The sequence below is a fragment of the Polypterus senegalus genome, chromosome 7 (assembly GCF_016835505.1).
Source record: "Polypterus senegalus isolate Bchr_013 chromosome 7, ASM1683550v1, whole genome shotgun sequence".
NCBI lineage: Eukaryota > Metazoa > Chordata > Cladistia > Polypteriformes > Polypteridae > Polypterus > Polypterus senegalus.
In genome coordinates, this window is record NC_053160.1 from 40,885,607 (window position 1) to 40,901,474 (window position 15,868).

General features: G+C 41.3%; 1 protein-coding gene across 7 annotated transcripts in view; it reads left to right on the plus strand.

The window, feature by feature from the left end:
- Positions 1-15,868, plus strand: part of wdfy3 (WD repeat and FYVE domain containing 3) — a 335,886-nt gene that overhangs the window by 163,207 nt on the left and 156,811 nt on the right. For all 7 annotated transcript variants that reach the window (XM_039758522.1, XM_039758515.1, XM_039758516.1 and 4 more), the window contains exon 12: positions 8,861-9,318. In XM_039758522.1, the coding sequence (XP_039614456.1) occupies positions 8,861-9,318 (458 nt within the window). The remainder of the gene's footprint in view (positions 1-8,860; positions 9,319-15,868) is intronic.

The window sequence follows — 15,868 nt, forward strand, 5'->3', positions numbered from 1 at the left end:
TTGATTAATTTATATACTGTACTGTTAAGTTATTTATTATTTACAAAGCACTATTGCATTACTGTTTTATGTATGTATTTATTCATTCACCTGTTTTCACTTAAGTTTGATAAATTTGTTCTCTTGGGTACAACTAACTAAGTAGTCGTCGACTTAACAGCCTATGCATCTTACGACAATTCGACTTATAACCGGTACAACATCTCACAGGCAAACAACAGTTTTTGCCATGCCAGCTCCGTATGATGTGACTTATTCATTTTGATCTCAGTTTATTACCTGCAGCAGTTTTGACTATGTTCAGTTACAGTTGTCTTACAATTACAGGAAAAAAGGCAATTGATCTCAATACAAAAATGAAGGTGATCAAGCAGTATGAGGAAGGAAAGAAAGCAAATGTGATTGCATGTGACTTTAAGTTATCCCATTGTAACCTGTGTTCACTTTGTGCAAACTGCCACAAAGGGATAATGAAACCACACTGAACTCCATTGTCTGTTAATGTTTGTTATCAACAGGCTGAAATGTTTAAACAGAGTGCTCAAACTCCGCTGGTACGATTTCTCCTCTCACAGTTAACAGTGAACACTGGGAGAGGTGAAAAACAGATGACGTAACGTAATACAAAGAAAGGATTTGTGAAGCTGTTAAAGGTTTGGCAACTATGCAAGCAACAGTAACAATGAAACAGAATAATAAAATAAAAAGTCATTTACACAAGAAAAAAGATAGAAAATCTACATAATGTGCTAAGAATGATGATAATAACAGACATAAAACAAACAATATAACTTAAGGGACTTACAGTACTGTACATATGGTCAGGTTTGAATACATACACCAGATCTCTGCTTATGACCAGTCTGTCGAAACTGAATGTAGTTGTAAGTCGACAACAACGTGTATAATAATGAAAGATATTTCCATCCATCCATCCATTTTCCAACCCGCTATATCCTAACTACAGGGTCATGGGGGTCTGCTGGAGCCAATCCCAGCCAACACAGGGCGCAAGGCAGGAAACAAACCCCGGGCAGGGCGCCAGCCCACCGCAGTGAAGGATATTTCATCAGCTTAAAATGTTATAATTCAGTCCATCCATCCATCCATCCATCCTCTTCCGCTTATCCGAGGTCGGGTCGTGGGGGTACCAGCTTAAGCAGAGAGGCCCAGACTTCCCTCTCCCCGGCCACTTCTTCCAGCTCTTCCGGAGAATCCCAAGCGTTCCCAGGCCAGCCGGAGACATAGTCCCTCCAGCGTGTCCTGGGTCTTCCCCGGGGCCTCCTCCCAGTTGGACGTGCCCGGAACACCTCACCAGGGAGGCGTCCAGGAGGCATCCTGATCAGATGCCTGAGCCACCTCATCTGACTCCTCTCGATGCAGAGGAGCAGCGGCTCTACTCTGAGCCCCTCCCGGATGACTGAGCTTCTCACCCTATCTTTAAGGGAAAGCCCAGACATCCTTTTTCACCAAGACAGACCGATGCAGAGCCCGCATCACTGCGGATGCCGCACCGATCCGCCTGTCGATCTCACGCTCCATTCTTCCCTCACTCGTGAACAAGACCCCGAGATACTTGAACTCCTTCACTTGGGGCAGGATCTCTCCCCCAACCCTGAGAGGGCACTCCACCCTTTTCCGGCTGAGGACCATGCTCGGATTTGGAGGTGCTGATTCTCATCCCAGCCGCTTCACACTCAGCTGCGAACCGATCCAGAGAGAGCTGAAGATCACGGCCTGATGAAGCAAACAGGACAACATCATCTGCAAAAAGCAGTGACCCAATCCTGAGTCCACCAAACCGGACCCCTTCAACACCTTGGCTGCGCCTAGAAATTCTGTCCATAAAAGTTATGAACAGAATCGGTGACAAAGGGCAGCCCTGGCGGAGTCCAACTCTCACTGGAAGCGGGCTCGACTTACTGCCGGCAATGCGGACCAAGCTCTGACACCGGTTGTACAGAGACCGAACAGCTCTTATCAGGGGGTCCGGTACCCCATACTCCCGGAGCACCCCCCACAGGATTCCCCGAGGGACACATGCCTCCCCATGGGCTCACCACCTATGGGAGGGGCCAAGGAGGTTGGGTGCAGTGTGAGTTGGGTGGTGGCCGAAGGCGGGGACCTTGGCGGTCTGATCCTCGGCTACAGAAACTGGCTCTTGGGACGTGGAATGTCACCTCTCTGAAGGGGAAGGAGCCTGAGCTAGTGCGCGAGGTCGAGATTCCGGCTAGATATAGTCGGACTCACCTCGACGCACAGCTTGGACTCTGGAACCAATCTTCTTGAGAGGGGCTGGACTCTCTACCACTCTGGAGTTGCCCCCGGTGAGAGGCGCAGAGCAGGTGTGGGCATACTTATTGCCCCCACTGAGCCTGTGCATTGGGGTTTACCCCGTGGGCGAGGGTGGCCTCCCTCCGCCTTGGGTGGGGAAGGGTCCTGACTGTTGTTTGTGCGTATGCGAACAGCAGTTTGGAGTATCCACCCTTTTGGAGTCTCTGGAGGGTTGCTAGAGGGCATACCTTCTGGGATTCCCTCGTTTTGCTGGGAGACTTCAATGCTCACGTGGGCAATGACAGTGAGACCTGGAAGGGCGTGATTGGGAGGAATGGCCCCCCCCGATCTGAACCCGAGCGGTGTTTTGTTATTGGACTTCTGTGCTCGTCATGAATTGTCCATAACGAACACCATGTTCAAGCATAAGGGTGTTCATATGTGCACTTGGCACCAGGACACCCTAGGCCTCAGGTCGATGATCGACTTTGTGGTCGTGTCGTGGACTTGCGCCATATGTCTTGGACACTTTCGGGTGAAGAGAGGGGCGGAGCTGTCAACTGATCACCACCTGGTGGTGAGTTGGCTTCGATGGTGGGGGAAGATGCCGGTCAGACCTGGTAGGCCCAAACGTGTTGTGAGGGTCTGCTGGGAACGGCTGGCAGAGTCCCCTGTCAGAAGTAGCTTCAATTCCCACCTCCGGCAGAACTTCAACCCGTCCCGAGGGAGGTGGGGACATTGAGTCCAATGGGCCATGTTCCGTGCCTCTATTGTTGAGGCGGCTGACCGGAGCTGTGGCCGCAAGGTGGTCGGTGCCTGTCGTGGCGGCAATCCCGAACCCGTTGGTGGACACCAGCGGTGAGGGATGCCGTCAAGCTGAAGAAGGAGTCCTATAGGACTTTTTTGTCCTGTGGGTCTCTGGAGGCAGCTGATAGGTACCGGCAGGCCAAGCAGAACGCGGCTTCGGTTGTTGCTGAGGCAAAAACTCGGGCATGGGAGGAGTTTGGAGAGGCCATGGAGAACGACTTTCGGACGGCTTCGAGGAGATTCTGGTCCACCGTCCGGCGTCTCAGGAGGGGGAAGCAGTGCAGTGTCAACACCGTATATGGTGGGGATGGTGCGCTGCTGACCTCACTTCGGGCGTTAGGGTCGGTGGGAGGAGTACTTCAAGACCTCCTCAATCCCACTAACATGCCTTCCAATGAGGAAGCAGAGCCTGGGGACTCTGAGGTGGGCTGTCCCATCTCTGGGACTGAAGTCACTGAGGTGGTCAAAAAACTCCTTGGTGGCAGGGCCCCGGGGGTGGATGAGATATGCCCAGAGTTCCTTAAGGCTCTGGATGTTGTAGGACTGTCTTGGTTGACACGTCTCTGCAACATCGCATGGACATCGGGGACAGTGCCTCTGGATTGGCAGACCGGGGTGGTGGTCCCCTCTTTAAAAAGGGGGACCGGAGGGTGTGTTCCAACTATAGAGGGATCACACTCCTCAGCCTCCCTGGAAAAGTCTATTCGGGGGTTCTGGAGAGGAGGGTCCGTCGGATAGTCGAACCTCGGATTCAGGAGGAACAGTGTGGTTTTCGTCCTGGTCGCGGAACAGTGGACCAGCTCTTCACCCTTAGCAGAGTCCTGGAGGGTGCATGGGAGTTATAATTCAGTCTCAAAAGTAAAATGGTGAAAAAACAAATTGGCAAAAATTGATAAAAAGTATTTGGATTTTGGTATTTGGTTCAGCGTTTTTTAAACTTAATTTTCATGTTTTACCAAGAATTTTAATTTTGGTGCATCAATATACAATACCTGTCTTTTTGTGTTTCACTATCTGTATGGCACTATTAAGCCACAGTCTCAGTTTCCTGTTTAAAATCTCCAACTCTCTTCACTTTTATCTCCTCTTTCTCTGTCACTGTAGAGCATCAATCTGTCAGTTGACTTGTCCATTACTTCTGATATTCAATCTCCCTCATGCACTAGCTGACGTGTTGACTAAGAGCCAAGTAGGAAAAAGCCAACTGCACTGTATGTGAGAGTAACCTTATGTCAAAATGAAGGCTTCTGTTTTATGCATTGTTAAATAAAATAAAATAAAAAAAATGAAACGGGGTGGATTAGATTAAAATTTAATAACTTGAGCAAACCATAGAAAGCTAAATAATGAGTTGTGCTCGGTTTCTTTGATTTTAGATTTTGGAAATGTGAACAATTGTAATTTATTTAAAAACTTGTGCACAACCAGGAAAATAAACCTAAAGAGGAAAAGGTTGCTTTTAACTATGCATGGCAAAGCACATCACTATTTGCACCATTGAATATGTACATGTAGTATATTCTATAGTTTTTGGCTTTCTATACTTTTCATTTTAGAAAGCATGTTTGAAGCATATTTGTATCTGATTTAAATGTTAAACTAGACATTTTACAGTAATGGCAGACTTGTGGCTACTGTACATCGTGCAATGAAATCAAAGAATGATGCAGCTTGCTTATATATAGTACATGTAGGTTGCTACATCTACAACTCACAATCATGGCAGAGTTTTGTTTAATTGTAGGGAGGAAAAAAATAAGCAACATAGTTGGGAGACAAGGGATCCTTTTCTGAGTAGCACAGACAAACAAATGTTGCATTAACGAGAGTGTGCAGAGCAGCCATGCAAATTGTCTTTCCAAACCTTAATTAATCAGTATGCTCCAGAATTTTATAAACCAAATCTCAAGATTCCTCAAGCTGTTCACAGCTGCATGATGTTCCTGCTTTTAAGGATACATACACGTCTTGCATATACTGTATGAAGGACAAATTTAATGGAAAAAACAGCTTCATTCAGAGGAATTTAAAGTTTTGTTCGACCTGTTACAATTTTCCATATCTTCCTCTAAGTAATTTTCTTATTTCTTTTGTTCTGCTTAGTAATTGTCCCTCTTCTGTAAAAGCCAACCAAAATGTGCAGTTTACAGTTTTCACATGTTGTGTAATCTGAATTTGCTTTCTGTCAAGGTGTCTTTTGAAGACAACAGCTTTTTTCAAAACATCTTGGGGCTGCGTAAGCTTTCTTAATCCCTCGATCGTCCAGTACTTCTCCATGCTCATCTACCCTTCAGGTTACTGCACATGTGTTCGTATGCTGCTAATCATGACTTTTACTGTGGTGCTCAATTTCCAATGTTTCATTTTAGATATCTTTTAATGTCTAATATTCATACTAAATGCTCCAATGACCATCTGTTCGTCCATTGTTGACTCTTCTTAAATGATACCTGTGTGATAGGGAAGGTATAGAAATATTTTATGAACATCAATTTTGGTTTAAAACAATAACAGCAAATGTTGGCACCCCTGTAACATATTTCCTTTCTGGGGCAATAAAGCATCCTGAGTTAGGGATGGCAATTGAAAGTGGAAGGGGAAGCTGCCTATAAAGAATAAGACAGCAGATTGTGGAAGACGGTTATAATTGCTTTGATGGTGAAATTCTAGGTCAGTTACTCACAAGGCATCATAGGTATACAATTATTTTAGTCAGCTGATTTATGTTGTATTGATGAATGATTCTCCCATCTAAATTGAAAGTTTTTGGTTGTTGCTCTGGTAATATGGACCTACAGGTGCTGGTCATAAAATGAGAATATCATGACAAAGTTGATTTATTTCAGTAATTCCATTCAAAAAGTGAAACTTGTATGTTAGATTCATTCATTACACACAGACTGATGTATTTCAAATGTTTAGTTCAGTATCTCGGAAAATTAGAATATCAATTACGAAATGTTGGCCAACTGAAAGGTATGAACATGAAAAGTATGAGCATGTACAGCACTCAGTATTTAGTTGGGGCTCCTTTGGCCTGGATTACTGCAGCAATGCGGCGTGGCATGGAGTCAATCAGTCTGTGGCACTGCTCAGGTGTTATGAGAGCCCATGTTGCTCTGAAAGTGGCCTTAAGCTCTTCTGAATTGTTGGGTCTGGTGTATTGCATCCTCCTCTTCATAATACCCCATAGATTTTCTATGGGGTTATGGTCAATCGAGTTTGCTGGCCAATCAAGAACAGGGATACCATGGTCCTTAAACGAGGTACTGGTAGCTTTGGCACTGTGTGCAGGTGCCAGGTCCTGTTGGAAAATGAAATCTGCATCTCCATAAAGTTCGTCAGCAGCAAGAAGCATGAAGTGCTCTAAAACTTCCTGGTAGACAGCTGCATTGACCTTGGACCTCAGAAAACACAATGGACCAACACCAGCAGATGACATGGCACCCCAAACCATCACTGAATGTGGAAACTTTACACTGGACCTCAAGCAACGTGGATTCTGTGCCTCTACTCTCTTCCACCAGACTCTGGGACCTTGATTTCCAACGGAAATGCAAAATTTAGTTTAATCAGAGAACATAACTTTGGACCACTCAGCATCAGTCCAGTCCTTTTTGTCTTTAGCCCAGGCGAGACGCTTCGGACGCCGTCTCTTGTTTAAGAGTGGCTTGACACAAGGAATGCGACAGCTGAAACCCATGTCTTGCATACGTCTGTGTGTGGTTCTTGAAGCACTGACTCCAGCTGCAGTCCACTCTTTGTGAATCTCCCCCACAGTTTTGAATGGGTTTTGTTTCACAATCCTCTCCAGGGTGTGGTTATCCCTATTGCTTGTACACTTTTTTCTACCACATCTTGTCCTTCCCTTCGCCTCTCTATTAATGTGCTTGGACACAGAGCTCTGTGCACAGCCAGCCTCTTTAGCAATGACCTTTTGTGTCTTGCCCTCCTTGTGCAAGGTGTCAATGGTAGTCTTTTGGACAACTGTCAAGTCAGCAGTCTTCCCCATGATTGTGTAGCCTACAGAACTAGACTGAGAGACCATTTAAAGGCTTTTGCAGGTGTTTTTAGTTAATTAGCTGATTAGAGTGTGGCACCAGGTGTCTTCAATATTGAACCTTTTCACAATATTCTAATTTTCCGAGATACTGAATTTGGGACTTTCATTAGTTGCCAGTTATAATCATCAAAATTAAAAGAAATAAACATTTGAAATACATCAGTCTGTGTGTAATGAATGAATCTAATATACAAGTTTCACTTTTTGAATGGAATTGCTGAAATAAATCAACTTTGTCATGATATTCTAATTTTATGACCAGCACCTGTATGTTCATGTTCACTGTTTGTTAATCATAGCTCGACATTCAATACATTCATTCCTAGCATACTAATCCATAACCTGAACTTTTCCCCCTTGGATAAAGGATTTCCTTTCTTGCTGTCCACAAACTGTTAGGGTGGTGGAGCTGTGGGAGCCAATTCTAACACTTAGCGCCAGCTCCACTAAGGGCTGTGTACGGAGCCCATTTCTCTATGTCCTGTACACTTATGACTGTACATCTAATTATTCCAGCATCACTATCATCAAGTTTGCTGATGACATCACTGTGATAGGTCTCATAATTGGTGATGATAAGTCAGTATACAGGGATGAAGTGCAGAAGCTGTCAGTGTGATGCTCCAGGAGCAATCTTGCACTCACTGAGCACCTGCAGAACTAAACAGAAAATGGTCATTGACTTAAGGAGGCACAGATCAGAGCTAGCCCCACTCTACCTGGTGGAGAGAGTCACCTCCTTTATGTTCCTGGGAACCTCCATCTCTGAGGACCTATCCCGGACAGGAAATACTCTGGCAGTGGTCAAAAAGTCCCAGCAGTGACTGCATTTTCTGAAACTTCCCTGGAAAGTGTAAATGAAGGAGAAGCTGCTGTTGACCTTCTACTACTCAACCATTGAGAGTGTTTTAGCATACTGTATTTATACACATACAAAATTTTGGTTTGTTATTTAACATTGAACATCTTTGGGATTTGTTATTAAAACCGCATGATATGCTGGCTGTATAGCAGCAAACAGAAAACCTCTGTAGTGGGGAATATCCATGGCAGAGAAAATCATTGGCTACTCTGTGCCCTTCTTGGAAGATCTACACAGAGCCGGAAAAATCATTTATGTCTCTTCCTATCCTGGTCACTTATTGTTCACACTACTACCCTCTGGCAGGTGATACAAAATAAAGATGTACAGATCGTTTTTATCTTGAGCCATTTGAATTTTAAAAACTCACAGAACTGTTATAATGTTTACTTCCAGTATGTACATTGGTTACTTTAGTGAATTTAATTTTCACCCTTTATTTAGTTATGGTATGTTATTTGTTTGTTGTTGCTTGTTGTACTTTTACAGATATAGCTTTTACAATTTCATTGCTCTGGTACAGTGAAAGTAAAGCTTTGTAATTCTAATTCTACTTTGTAAAAAAATTACTTTCATTTCACTTGTTGCCATTTTACATATATATGTTTGTGTTTTCCATATATGAGGAAGTGCTTAATGATAAGACTTCAGTTTATATGGCTACCTGGACTATTAGAATTGAGTGTTGTTTATGACTTATAATAATTTCCAATAGTATTTACTGAATTACTTTTTTATTTGTTTTGAAGGAAATGTTTTTGTATCATTTAACATTTGTCAAACAAAAGGTCAAGAACTACTGATACTAGGTCAGCATTGCTCTCATTTGTCACCTGTTTGTTTTCCCTACTCAGGCACTCCTTGTGGTTCTGCGTGAAAGCCATCGGACCAGGACAGTTTTCCGGAAGGTTGGAGGCTTCGTTTATGTCACGTCTTTGCTTGTTGCCATGGAGAGATCCTTGTGCTGCCCTCCAAAAAGTGGCTGGGAAAAAGTTAACCAAAACCAAGTTTTTGAGTTGCTACACATGGTTTTCTGCACTTTGACTGCAGCAATGAGATATGAGCCTGCTAACTCACACTTTTTTCGCACTGAGATTCAGTATGAGAAGCTGGCTGATGCTGTGCGGCTTTTGGGCTGCTTTTCCGACTCAAAGAAAATCAGTCCTGCTACAGTCTTCCCTTCCAATTCCCAGCCTTTCCAGAGGATGCTAGAAGATGATCTGATCACGATTGATAGTGTGTCTCCCACCCTAAGACATTGCAGTAAGCTCTTCATCTACCTGTATAAGATGGCCACAGATTCTTTTGACAGGTACTTTGCTTATTTATGATAAGTACAAATTGTACTAATTCGGGTTTTTACTTTCTGTCATGGCTATTTCAAGAGCTTTGTTTTTGGTCTGAACAGAGCATTAGCAGTTTCACTTCTTTTTTATGTTTTAAAAATCCTTTGACTTTGTGTTTGCACATACCTATTTAAATGATCACAGTGTAGGATTATTTAATATGGCTATCTGTTTTCTCATCTGCTTATTCGCTTCAGGGTTGTGTAGAACTGGTAACTCTCAAGGCATAATAGGGTCCAGTGCAGGAAACCAAAACTGGACAGGATGTCAAGCCATTTATTGCCACATTTATACACATACAAAATTTTGGTTTGTTATTTAACATTGAGCATCTTTGGGATTTGTTATTAAAACTGCACAGTGAGTCAGCAGTTAACATAACAACTTCACAATCCCAGAAGACTTTGAGCATAGAGTTTGCCCATACGCTCCATATTTTTTTTTCCAGGTACTTTATTTTTTGCCCCAAAACTCAAAGATGTACAGTAATATTAGTCTATTGGGTGACTGTAAACTGGCCCATGGTGACTTAGGTGATTAGGCATTGTGCTAATGTCTTTTCTGGGTTTGCATTCAGCCTTCTACTTGGTGTTGAAATGGATGAATGAACAGAGTTTCACTCTACCTTTTCTGGTTTTTGCGACCCCTTCTAGCTAGCCTCAAACCCCCCCCCCAACACACACACACACACACACACACACACACACACACACACACACACACACACACACACACACACACACACACACTTTTTAATCTTCTGTGCTTTTTTTAATATTTAATACATGTAGACCTTTATTAGTTCATTCTGTCATCCCCAGCGTCTCTTTTTTTTTTCCCCTGCCAGTTATGCTTGTTAAAAGCAAGAGGCATCTATAATGAATGATAAATGACCTCACATAGAATCCATTAATATTATATTGTATTTTTTTTTTTTACTGGTTGAGCAATACTTTAAATTTTTCTGAAAATGGCATCATAGATTGAGAATAGTAACAAACCAACTCAGCTGTTTATTCTCATTTCAGTTGCGTTACCAGTTTGATTGCAACTGCCTAGATGTGAGTAGTTACCATTCAACTCTTGCAAATGTCAAGAAAGAAAACCTTCTGGAAAAATTTATGCAGCAATTTAATGGCCAATCTAAAGGAATAATCTTTTATATTTAATAAGTGAATGTATTTTTCAGCATTAAACTAAACTTCCAAACTTATCTTATTCTCTTTATCTTCTGCTTTCACCGTGTTGTATATTTAAATGACTTTTCAAAAGACAAGTTTTCTTTATTATGAACAGGGATATCAGAGTACAGTAATTGAAAAAGATTCCACCCCTATTTTTATTTACTTATTTATTTGTTTTCAAGCCATTTTTTTGAAGTAGCTCCCTGGAGGTTTGCTAGCTAGCTGCAGTTAACCTAGCTGTCAATATGCAAGTTGCTACCAAGTTGTAAATATGTACATTTGTCATTTTGTAGCAAAGGCAAATACATGTGAATCTTTAGTTTTTTTTACTTTTAAAAATTATACATCACATCACTATTTGTACATTTTATATTGGTACAATATTTTAACCTGCTGAAGTGTATAAAACACATTAGAGATGTTCAAAATTGGTCTGGCAAGTGGGAAGATGCAAAATACAACCACTGATGACAAATAGTTCTCACTGACAGATGAATAAGTGTGAGTGGTGTTCAATAATTTATCTACCTGACTAAGAAAATAAAGTCTAATGGTCAAACTCACCACATTATTTTTCATTGTAGTCCCTCTTTGACTTCAGCATACTTGTTCATTTTGACTTTACTGATTTAATCCTTTCGGAATAGATGGATTCACCTTGGTCCTCCATTTAACCCGTCACCGCCCCCTAGAGGTTATTATAATTGGGAAATCGCCATCACTGTAGGAATTTCTTCAGTTTTGAAACAGAAAATGACCACTGGGGACCAGGTCTGAACTGTATGATGGATGGTTTAACACTATGAAGCCACATCCACTGATAACAGCTTTCAATTTTTAAGATTTGTAGGATGGTACATTGTCCTGAAGTCGCAACATGCCTGCTGTCTGTTTTCCATGGCATTGCTGTTTGATGGCCTCTTCTAATAACTTAATTGTAGAAGTGTAGGTTCCATCAGTGATGGTTGACTTATGTGGCATAAATTCTCATTTTATCCTGGAAAACTGTCACAATTACTTTTCTAGCCAACTGCTGAATGCAAAATTACTTGGGGCGTTGATTCAATTTTTTTTCCTTTGCATGGACACTTGTTTGGTTTCGGTGTCATGGTAGTAAGCTCACATTTCACTCCCGAAAACAATACGTGAGAAAATTTTGATGGGATTTTCTCTAAAAAGGTTCAAGTTGTTGTGTCCAAATTCCTGGCAATGTGCTTTCTGATCCAGTGTCTGCATTTCAGGGAACCCATTGGGAACTGACCTTTGACATCATCAAATAAGATTAAGATTAAAATTATAGAAACTGGAATGCCAAGTTCAAGGTCTATAACATAACCTCAACACAATTATCTCCCATAATCATGACATCCACTTTCTGGCATATTTCCTGTGAAAATACCTCCAAGAATGACTCATGTGGGGGTCTCATCTGCATTCAACCCATTTAAATTGCCTGGCTCAAAACTTCACCTTATATTTTGAAGGTGTCTCATCACCATACATAGCATTAAACCTCTTATGAATTTCCTTTGGCCTCTTCCCTTTCTTTGTAAGAAATTTACTGACAGAATGATGCTGTCATTCTGTCAATTTCATCATATACAGATGGAAGTGTTTGCCATCCTGTTTGTCTAAGTGCTTTATATGAAATGATATCAAATTGCATGTGTGGCATGCAAAGACATGTCCTGATCTCCAGTGACAAGTTCAGTCCTCTAAAACAGCATGCATTTGCACATCAATACATTTGTGCACAACTCATTTGCATCACCAACTACAAAAAACATATTTGTGAGATGACTTATGGTTTTAAAACCAACAAAATGGATAAGCTCATAGCTAGTATACGCATCACATTTTGCTCAGGTCAAGAAGGCAAAAAAAAAAGCCAGTTAGCTAGCTTTTCCTGTTTTTGCAGCTATTCCTGACACTGCTGCACCAAGAGATGCCTGGGTACAAAAAAGGAACCAGCTATGGTGGGACTGTGACCATTGTCTCAGCTGTAGATCTTTTCCATTGTTGTTCTGTTGTGCCACCGGTGCTGGCTGTTAATGACAAGGCAAAAAAAAAAACAAAATAAAACACATGAATTCTGATATGACTGTTCTCATTCATGTCACTTGGCCACAATATATATCCGATCTAGGACCACATTTGAAAGTGATTCAAATCTGATATGAAAAGATCAGATTTCTGTGTCCAAACAGCCCTGAAAACATCACATTAAGATTAAGGTAAAAGATCAGATTTGAATCACTTCAGCCTGGTAATATGAATGTAGTCTAAATTATTGAACACCTCTTGTACGGAGTAAATTTCATTACACTTAGGAGAGGTCACCAATTTCCAGGTAGTGTCAAGGTGAAAGAAACCGTGCAAAGCTAGTTTTACACTTAAACCATAAATTTTTTTTTTTGCGAGGATGTTCAGAAGTTTTTTGTTTTTTTATCTCTGGTATAAGTACTGTATGCCAAAAAACAGGGACACTAAATTAAGCATGGGAACTTTTCAATAACCCTCATATGATCTTATTTTTTTTAATTTGTTGATGCCTTTAAAGACATTCATAAACAATTATTAGAATTTTCTTTCTGAAGGAATCAAGTAAATTTCTTTTCAGATATGAGTCCTTGAATTAACTCCTGATCTTTGAGGTTTGTCCGCCTTTGAGCAGTGCATTCTTATTGTTACCTGTGTAAGCTACTAAGAACATGTGGTAGGTTAAAAATGACACTGAAACCATCTGATTAGTTCTTAAAGTAACTAACTTTCACCTTGTATCTATTTAATCACCTTTTTCATTAGTCTACTTAGTAGGACTTCTCCTCCTTGTGGAAATCTTTGTATTTGGCTTGATTATAGTCAGAAGAATGCAGACAATGAGGTTCTGAAAAGGCAATGGCAAACTTGGAAACTTCTGTTAGAGGGGTAAAAGTTTAATCTCGGTTTGGCTGAAGTCTTGTGGTATTTGACACTTTAGCATTCAAAATGAGACTAGTGAGTGTAGGCGTTTTCCTTATAAGTCTTTCTTAGTTTCATGCTGTCCAACTGCAGTATATGTATGTATGTATATACATATAGATATATGTATATATATATGTATGTATATATATATATGTATATGTATATATATATGTATGTATATATATATATGTATATGTATATATATGTATATATGTATGTATATGTATATGTATATATATGTATATGTATATATATGTATATGTATATGTATATATATATGTATATATATGTGTGTATATATATATATATATATATATATATATATATATATGTATATGTATATATATATATACTGCTCAAAAGAATTAAAGGAACACTTTTTAATCAGAGTATAGCATAAAGTCAATGAAACTTATGGGATATTAATCTGGTCAGTTAAGTAGCAGAGGGGTTGTTAATCAGTTTCAGCTGCTGTGGTGTTAATGAAATTAACAACAGATGCACTAGAGGGGCAACAATGAGATGACCCCCAAAACAGGAATGGTTTAACAGGTGGAGGCCACTGACATTTTTCCCTCCTCATCTTTTCTGACTGTTTCTTCACTAGTTTTGCATTTGGCTACAGTCAGTGTCACTACTGGTAGCATGAGGCAATACCTGGACCCTACAGAGGTTGCACAGGTTGTCCAACTTCTCCAGGATGGCACATCAATATGTGTCATTGCCAGAAGGTTTTCTGTGTCTCCCTGCACAGTCTCAAGGGCATGGAGCAGGAGACAAGCAGTTACTCTAGGAGAGCTGGAGAGGGCCATAGAAGGTCCATAACCCATCAGCAGGACCAGTATCTGCTCCTTTGGGCAAGGAGGAACAGGATGAGCACTGCCAGAGCCCTACAAAATGACCTCCAGCAGGCCACTGGTGTGAATGTCTCTGACCAAACAACCAGAAAGACTTCATGAGGGTGACCCAAGGGCCCATGTCCTCTAATGGGCCCTGAGCTCACTGCCCAGCAGCATGCAGCTCGATTGACATTCGCCATAGAATACCAGAATTGGCAGATGCACCACTGGTGCCCTGTGCTTTTTACAGATGAGAGCAGGTTCACCCTGAGCACATGACAGAAGTGAAAGGGTCTGGAGAAGCCATGGAGAACATTATGCTGCCTGTAACATCATTCAGCATGAGCAGTTTGGTGGTGGGTTAATGATTGTCTGGGGAGGCATATCCATGGAGGGTCACACAGACCACTACAGGCTTGACAAAGGCACCTTGGCTGCCATTAGGTATCAGGATGAAATCCTTGGACCCATTGTCAGACCCTATGCTGGTACAGTGGCTCCTGGTGCACGACAATTCCTGGCCTCATGTGGTGAGAGTATGCAGGCAGTTCCTGGAGGATGAAGGAATTGATACCATTGACTGGCCACCACACTTTCCTCACCTAAATCCAATAGAACACCTCTGGGACATTATGTTTTGGTCCATCCAATGCCACCAGGTTGCACCTCAGACTGTCCAGGAGCTCAGTGATGCCCTGGTCCAGATCTGGGAGGAGATCCCCACAACACCATCTGTCATCTCATTAGAAGCATGCACCGATGTTGTCAGGCATGTATACAAGAACACAGGGGCCATACAAAGTGCTGCGTACAATTTTGAGTTGCTGCAATTAAATTTTAGCAAAATGGACTAGCCTGCCACATAATTTTTCACTCTGATTTTTGGGGCGTCTTTGAATTCAGGGCTCTGTAGGTTGATCATTTTCATTTCCATCAAACGATGTGGCATCCTTTCGTTCCTAACACATTACCCAGTCTATATAAGTATAGATATCCAGGAGGATTTCTTTTTCCCATTGAGATCTGATGTGTTTTCATAGTGTTCCTTTAATTTTTTTGAGCAGTTTATATGTATATATATGTATATATATATATATATATATGTGTATATATATATATGTATATATATATATGTGTATATATATATATGTATATACAGTGGTGTGAAAAACTATTTGCCCTCTTCCTGATTTCTTATTCTTTTGCATGTTTGTCACACAAAATGTTTCTGATCATCAAACACATTTAAGCATTAGTCAAATATAACACAAGCAAACACAAAATGCAGTTTTTAAATGATGGTTTTTATTATTTAGGGAGAAAAAAAATCCAAACCTACATGGCCCTGTGTGAAAAGTAATTGCCCCTTGTTAAAAATAACCTAACTGTGGTGTATCACACCCGAGTTCAATTTCCATAGCCAACCCCAGGCCTGATTACTGCCACACCTGTTTCAATCAAGAAATCACTTAAATAGGAGCTGGCTGACACAGAGAAGTAGACCAAAAGCACCTCAAAAGCTAGACATC